The 8,547-nt window shown below is 39.1% G+C and overlaps 1 protein-coding gene across 5 annotated transcripts in view; it reads left to right on the top strand.

Annotated features, from left to right (window-relative positions):
• ncor1 (nuclear receptor corepressor 1) overlaps positions 1–8,547 on the top strand; it is a 77,363-nt gene that overhangs the window by 7,468 nt on the left and 61,348 nt on the right. For all 5 annotated transcript variants that reach the window (XM_034233006.1, XM_034233009.1, XM_034233008.1 and 2 more), the window contains exons 3-8: positions 1,883–1,977; positions 2,296–2,497; positions 4,155–4,337; positions 5,822–5,935; positions 7,697–7,753; positions 7,901–7,953. In XM_034233006.1, coding sequence (XP_034088897.1) covers positions 1,883–1,977; positions 2,296–2,497; positions 4,155–4,337; positions 5,822–5,935; positions 7,697–7,753; positions 7,901–7,953 — 704 coding nt within the window. The remainder of the gene's footprint in view (positions 1–1,882; positions 1,978–2,295; positions 2,498–4,154; positions 4,338–5,821; positions 5,936–7,696; positions 7,754–7,900; positions 7,954–8,547) is intronic.

The raw sequence follows: 8,547 nt of genomic DNA, 5'->3' as shown, positions 1-8,547 counted from the left end.
TCTGTCTTCTGCGGCTTCTTCTTTTCTCTTCTTCTTCTTCTTCTTCTTCTTCTTCTTCTTCTTCTTCTTCTTCTTCTTCTTCTTCTTCTTCTTCTTCTTCTTCTTCTTCTTCTTCTTCGCTGTTTCAGGCTTGCCAAAACCCCAAATGTTTGCATGTTATTCACAGTCAATAGTGGGATTTCTTTGAGTTTTTCCTTGTGAGGGTCTAAGGACACACACTGTAAAGCCCCCTGAGCCAAATAAGTAGATGCAATATTGGGCCATATTCAAAGCATTTGACTGATTCAAATGCATTCGCTATGTTCTATGACTTTCTTGCTGTAGTCACACTATTATCCGTGTTAATATTATTTATTGATTCTGGTTTTATTGATATTTTAAATCTGTAAGACTCTATTTTCTTATGAGGAAGAACCTTTAATTCTTACATAACCTTTAATTCTTACATAAATTCAGTTTTTTGTCATGTTAAAATTATATTAAGGTAAACAAATCGCAATGATCATCGTCTAAATACTCAACAAATATTTGGGATATTCTTATCATAATTATGCAGCTCACATCAGTCACATGTTGATTTGACTGTAGTGAATAGTGGATGATGTTTGTCATCCATTTTGGAATGAAATACTTCTTAGAAGCTAACTTTCACAGAAAACTGTCTGCGGGACATTTCTGGGCATTTGGATTGTTTGCTTCCATCTGGGACAAAACTGATATGAAATGTTTCCTGCAGCTGCAATTGCTTGTTCAGGTTTGTTTGGACACTGATAACATTTATGTCTTCTTTACCCAATCTTTTTTTTTTTTGGGATCAAAGCTTTTACTATTTACTAAGGTTTTAATCATTTTCTTGACATCAACAAATTATTTTTAGTTAACCTGATAGGCGCAGCGTTCGTGGTTCCTGTAACTTCATTGTGCTTTGACTAATAAGGCAAAGATTTGCCTTGCTTCCTGTTCTGTTATTATTCTACATTTCCTCCAGTGCTGATAATCTTGAGAACCTCGTTTTTTTTTACATTCAGGGCTAAACACTACAAATACATTTATAATATTAAGCAATAAGAAGTCACAATGCTCACATTATGTCTTCATGTTACACTCAGAGCTGCTGTTGTTGACTGGTAAAATGCTCATATAGTCCATTTAGACTTTTTGCCTTGTAATTAGATTGAGTACAGCAGAGAGCATACAGGAAATGAAGAGGGAGAGAGAAGGGGGTGGGGGGAATGCAACAAAGGTCTTCGGCAGGACTTGAGCTACGGACGTTTAATTAAATGGTGAGTGCCTTAAAGCCGCAGGCCACCGATGTAGTTACTTAAGAGAAAAACAAAACACTTTATGCTACAAATGATCCTTCAGGTAAGAGCCACTGTAGACGGCTGTATTGATGAAAACTGGAGTGTATCTGTTGCATAAGACAGATGTGTTGCCCGGTGACGACAGGATTCGCCTATCTGTTATAATGATTCCGATGCTTTATCTGCAAAGTGCTTTGTTATAGTTGCAGCTTTGCAGGAGGGACTCATAATTACTATAATTACATAACCTTTCCTGTAGTGTGTTGTATAGGTTTTGTGCATGTAAATGGACTGCAAAGGATGAAAAGTCTCTCCAACACACTCTCCCCGCCTGATATGCCTCGATTGGACTCCTTTGTTTACTTTCGTAACATAGTGACATCACTACATAACACTTGCGCTTCTATTGGCTAGCGCTGAAACACATTGTATGTGAGGCAGGATGTCTCTAAGCGGTTGACAAATGACAATAGAGCCGGCCAGCTAAGCAATCAGAGCAGAGTGGGCTCTAGTTTAGACCGTTAGGTATTTTGTGACCTTGTCTTAAATATGTGTTTTTGTGTGTATCTTTCTTTTAGGATTTCTCCATCCCAGACTATCGGACTCACATGCAAGATGCTCAGGGTCGAAGGAGACCATCGTTATTGTCTGAATTCCACCCTGGAACTGAAAGGTAAGGCTTTACATTTTTTATATAAGGGTACATATATTGCATTCAAACACATTCATACAGAGGCAGCCATACAAGGTGCAACCTGTTCAGGCAGACATTCACACATATTGACACAATTTGGTGTTATGTATCTTGCCCAAGGACACATCTAAATGTTGGTGGATGACTGTTCTACCACCTGAGCTACAGTCGCCCCAACACTCTGTATTAGTGTTGTTTTTTCCTTCAGCACACTCAAGATTACAATTAGAGAAACATTCATCTGTACAACCAGATCTAGCTTCTGATATTATTTGAATATGTATTGTTTACTTGCAGGCCTCCAGAGAGACGCCATGGTTACGAACAGCAGTTTCACTCGGCGCAGTCTGAGCATGAGGCCTTGGATTCTAAACGCCCTCGCATGGAGACTGTTGCCGAGGCTCACATCTCACGAACACCTTCCACTGCCGGGGGGATTCTAATGCCCATAGGCCATTCAGTACAGGACAGTCTGAGAACCTCTGCAGACGTCAAAAAGGTGGGCTCTGTTCCTCTTCAACGACTTCTGCAAAACAGAAAGGACCCTTTGGTCTATGTTAAGCTTTTGCCCTTACAGTAACAAACACTCCAGGGACTCTTTGCTTGTCTATAGTTTGTTTTACAGCACATGCTGAGAATTTCATGCACTCTCGTCAAAAAATAACTTCTGACTCGAAATATGCCCGAGCCCACTACATGGTATGAAACAGCTCTCAACTTGATTTGCTTTTTTTTGGTTTTCCCTTAAATAATCGTGGATGGTACCTGGTAATATTTTGGTAACAACTGGGTCGAGGTTCCAAGTGAGCTAAGCCAATAATAGAATTGGGAGATAAACAATTCAGAACACTAATGGCGCATTTCCACTACAGCGCGGTTTAAGCGTGCCGTGCCGTGCCCGGCCCGTTTTTGGTTGCGTTTCCACTTAGCGTAGTACCGGCTAGCGGGTACTATTTCACAGTTTTTCTGGCCCCATAAAATCGAGGTTCTTAGCGGGCCAACAACCAGGATGAGTCGGGCTGAGTATGCTAAACTAGAGAGAGAGAATCGCTGGCAAGGGGGCTACAACTACAACAAGATGAACATATTTGACCGTGATGCAATTGTAATACACGTTTCAAAATGATGCCGAAGTAACAACATACTGATACCGGTTAGTAAAAACCATGAATTAATGCTTTGACAAGTCTGCAGACAGACGGCAGGCGAAGAACCCTTTTAAAATGCGTGTTTTCTAAATGGAGATCGGCTAAGCTAACGCAGTATATGCTCCGACCGTCCACACTCACAACAACGGCCTATACAGACATAAATAAACAAGCGACTGTATTCGCCATGACACAGACGGTCTGTGGTTTGTACTTGTTTAGCTTTTGTCTAGTTTCTGAACAGATATGAAGAGCTGTGAGCTCTGAGTGCTAAGAGCTAACGGCTGATGTTGTTTTTCTGTGGTTCGCATTGAAGATGACGTCACGGCTCCACCTACACTGCGTTACTATAGTTACTGCCCCAGCTACTAAACTGTAATGGAAACGCAGCATAAAGTGAGCCAGTCCTAACGAGGCCTAACAAGGCCTAACTATACCGTACTAAGCCGAGCGAGGCCCTGCAATGGAAATGCGCCATAATTGGCTAGAGACAATCGTGTTTGGGTTGCGTGGGAAATTCTGCACAAAACCACCACTAAAAGAAATGTTAAATAGTAGTAACTCGACCAAGATATAAAATAAAAAAATGGCTGTCTGCAATAGGACGCTGTTCGCTAGGTGGTACAATTGAAGGAAACGCAAACCTTTCTTTGTTTGGATGTCGATATAGAATGCAAGTGTCACGTTGAAGATGATTTCAAAGGAGTTTCACATGGCGTTTCTATCAACGGATAATCCCGCCTACAGTGAGGGGGTACCATCTGCAGTGGAAAACAAATAGATAAAAGGACCTGGTACCAAAAGTGAGTTGAGTCAAGCAGAACCATGCAGTGGGAACGAGGCAATAGTTAAATGCCAAAACCAAAATGTCGGCTCTTCGGGACAATCCCTCTCTGACTGTGTGTTCACTTTCACAGTTGATATCTGCAGAACTGGATGGAATAATTTTTCTACAGATCTTTAGCTGTAGTTACACTCTGACTCAATTATCCCTGTTGTTTTCGCCAGGACTCTCAGTTCTCTGCCAAAGTAGAGTCCACTTCCCAAGGAGGACATGCACTACACATGGGGGATGACCAGGACGCTTCTCCCTCTAAACTATCCAAGGAGGAGCTGATCCAGAGTATGGACCGTGTGGACCGAGAGATTGCTAAAGTGGAGCAGCAGATTTTCAAGCTAAAGAAAAAGCAGGTTGGTTACCTTGTTAAACCGTTGTCTCTGCAGGTAGACTCAACATCATGTGTAAGGTGTTAGAACAAATTGCACAAGTCATTTAAATTGCTATTTTAATTAGGCAACAACTCATTCGACAAAAAATTAAGAACGGCAATGAACAGTTGTTAATCCTCATGTACTTTAAAACAACAAATACATGCTGTAAACATGTTGATTTTATATCTTGTGTTGTGCTTTAGATTTAAAATATCAGGATTTACTTGAATTTGTATGTCAAAGGTATTTTTTACCTACATTGACATGAATGTGTTTAGTTGGCATTTGTATCTTTTCTTTTATCCAGCAGCTGTTGCAAGTTAGCAATCCAGTTACAAATTCAGTTTAAGGCTGGTCGATATATTGATATTATGATATGAGACTAGATATTGTCTTTGATTTTTGAGTGTCGTCCTCTCTTGGTTTTTAAGGCTGCATTACAGTGATGTCATTTTCCAAATTCATCAGACTGTTGTAACTGTTCCATTATGATTCAATAAATCCACATTGCTGATAATTGTTTATAAAATGTTCACTGAGTAAATATCTTGTGAACGCTTCAATGGTCAACCCTTAACTATCATCACAACAAGTATTTTTGCCAAAAATATTGGACAATTTGATTTCCTACATATTGCTCAGCCCTCTTTGAATGATATATTGTAAAGATAAGGAGTTGTTGTCGGCTTAATGTGCAGCTAGCTTCCATGCTTCTCCAGCAGTCTTTGGACCTTGTGACCTCTGGTGTTCATGTTAACAGACTGTCAGCACACAGAGCTTTGGCTTGCACTTTGTCTGCTTCTGATTATTTTATCTCATCATTTGGGCTCCTTTAAGGATCTATGGCTTAATAATCCTGTACCTATCATTTACTGTACATCAATGTACAAATAAGGTGCTGAACTTTCTACATGCTTATTTCTTCACAAGAACATGTTTCTGTGTGGATAAGCTTGTGTTTAATCCAGTTTGTGGCTGTTTTTATGCCATTTTGTTTCCTCCTGAACTCCACCTCGTTAGAAAGGAATGTAAGATGAGCTTTGCTAGGAGAGTTTATCCAGTCTGCATTTTTCCCAAGTCGTTTAGGAATTGATTTGTTTATTCAAGGTATTTCAGGAACTCTTAATCTCGTGTCTGTAACCTGGTAGTTGACATAACCTTTAACTCGTAAACATTGACCTTCCAAATACTCACCAGTTCAAACCTGCAGTTCTTTAAAAAAAAAAACGTGAACAAGTCATCTGATAATGCCTGCATGGCCTTATATTATCATAAACTGAGATCACATCAGTGTAGCTGCATCTCTCCTTTCCTTCATTTTTCCCACGTGAAAAGGAATACAGATAAAAATCATACAAAATGTTGACTAAGGTCATGATAAGAAAAGAGGCCTCTATTGCCTCTATTTTTCTGTGTATTTTGTCTTGTGTGCTATTGGTCAAAATGTGTTTGTTGTCTCTTAGCAACAACTGGAAGAGGAAGCAGCAAAGCCGATGGAGCCAGAAAGGCCAGCGACCCCTCCCCCAGTGGAGCACAAGCATCGCAGCATAGTCCAGATCATCTACGATGAAAACAGGGTCAGTCGTCAATGACACAAGAACACCTTTATGGCCATGTTGTTTGTGTTACAGCTATTTATTTTGTTCTCATCTCTGTGATTATTCAAAGCTAGAAGAAGCTATTTCAAACAGCCGGGGTTAACCAGCTAAAATTGTACAGAGCTGCGCCAAGCTCCTCACAGCAGGGGATAACCATGGCGAACATGGCCAAGATGGGACAGTTTCCTCTCTTAAAACCAAGTTATTTTGCACTAAACTGAAGGCTGAACATGTGTCTTTAAGTCTTCTTTGCTCTGCTCTCACTAATGTATTTTCTTCTTACTGAATCTCTATGGTTTGGTGATTTATTTTCTCTCTATGGTGCTTGTTTGTTTTCTGTATCACTCTTATTTTTCTTTCAGCTAGGTGATGTTAGTCAATATACTGCTGATGCTATAGAAACTCCCTCCGATTTTAGCATGCACAAAAACCTATATAACAAACACAAGTATGGCCCTTTTTAAATTCAAACTAGTGGGAGGCTTTTATTGTTGGAGCAGTTGCAGGAAATATAAGATAAGATAAGATGGACCTTTATTAATCCCCGTGGGGAAATTCAGTTGTACAAGCAGCAACAGGGTAAGCGTGAAAAACAGGGCAGCACAGATTCACACAGATTAATAAAATCAAGAATTATTTTTTAAATAAGAATGATAATAATAATAATAAAAGACTGGTTAAATATAGGAGTTAACCGAAGGTCTCTATTGATACTTTGTTCCATTAAAAGTTTGGTTCATGATGAGATATAGCTTTAATGTTTGTGAAACTCTCCCCAGATTTGTTGTAACACAGCATTTTGCAAAGCAATCTTTTTTCATTTTCATAAAAAAATAATAATGTTGGAATGCACAGAGGTTCATGCATGATTTATATATTATTCTAGAAGTTAACCATGTTTACTGCAGTTTCATTTCCTCAATTCTTTTTTTTTAAATGAGTTATTACATTAAACTAAAAGTAAAGCTCAGAGGCAGGCATCCTTATCTGTGTTTCAGCTAAACAATAGGGAAATGAGTGGGTGAGGGTTTTTTCGAGGACACTGGAGTTCGTGTCTGTCAGACATTGTTGTGGTAGGAAAGCGCTTAGACACGCCTTCCTCCTCAGTTAGCTATTAACCCTTCACGCTGCGAAGCTGCTCCCAACCATGTACAGCATTCGTCTGGCAGCTGTGTTTGTTTTTCTCAGTCTGAAGATGACACTTATGGAAAGGGAAACTAAAGAGTTATTCAGTATTGTTCTGATGATCTTGAAAAAGCTGTCAGTCTTCACTGATCCAAGAAATGTCCCTGTCACTAGCCAACCCTATTGGTTATACTGCGGCAGGCACACATTTCCGTGTGAAATTCTTGCTTCTCTAAGCTGTTTGCAGTTGCTCACTTTTATCATTGTAATCTTAGTTTATTTTGACTTTATACATTTACCTGAATCTTTTAGTCCTATGTTAGAGACTACACCCCTGATTAGTTACTTAACTGGGCAAATTTAATTGCTGTAATAATTGTAAAAGCATTTATCAAAAGCCTATCCATGTGTAGCTACTTGATTAATATAAGCTTCTATTAATGCTGTAGCCAGTAACATCACAGAAGTATTACATTTATACGAGTACAACCCACATAGTGATCCAGTGTAAAATGGATTGTTTACCAGGTGTAACGGTTTTTTTTTTGGCTGACATTACAGCTTCTCTTCATTATTGTAGATCTTCTAATTTATGATTCTTCTTTTTTTTTCTAGAAAAAAGCTGAAGAGGCCCATAAAGTCCTGGAAGGTTTTGGTCCTAAGGTTGAGCTGGTATGTTTTTGAAGAGATGATTATGTGTTTCGTCCTTGCATGAGGAGACGGTTATGCTGAGCTCAGTAGCAGGTTAGATATTACTGCTTGCCCAAAGGCTAATGATTAACCCCCTGTCTTTCCCTTGTCTGATTGTTCCTTTCTTAGCCCCTCTACAATCAGCCATCAGACACAAAGGTGTACCATGACAACATCAAGACGTGAGTATCTAATTCCACGGATGAATTTCATGAACATCTGTCAGCTTTGGGATAGGGACTATCTCAGCAGAAGAGAGAGTGCTGACATCAGCATGATAAACCTGGCTGATATTTCTTTCTTATCTGATTGCTGAGTCACCAGATTGCCTCCCCTCTATTATCGCAAATGATATCCCTCCTAGTTAAGGGGTTTAAGGCCAGGCCATTTATGATAAGAGTCTTATCAGTTTGCAAAAGGAGAGCAACCCATTTAAACAAAGACCCCTCTTTGTGAATGTACACACTATCAGGGCCGGCCCAAATATTTTCTCCCTACCACCCCCATCATGCGTCAGCAAAAGATTTCACAGTATGGCTGTGCGATTATGGCAAAAATCATAATCACGATTATTTCTGGTCAATATTGATATCACGATTATTAAATACGATTATTCATTGACTTTGAAAACATCAATTTATTGAACTTTAAAACAAATTAAAATAATAATTTGAACAGTTGATTACCCTGAACCTTAAGTATAATTCAACTGAAAAACCAATACAAAAATAAAATTATACATTTATATCTACATTTAAATAAATAATATCAAAATA

This window comes from Gymnodraco acuticeps, unplaced genomic scaffold (genome assembly GCF_902827175.1).
Source record: "Gymnodraco acuticeps unplaced genomic scaffold, fGymAcu1.1, whole genome shotgun sequence".
NCBI classification, from domain to species: domain Eukaryota; kingdom Metazoa; phylum Chordata; class Actinopteri; order Perciformes; family Bathydraconidae; genus Gymnodraco; species Gymnodraco acuticeps.
This window is presented reverse-complemented; position numbering and strand designations above follow the sequence as displayed.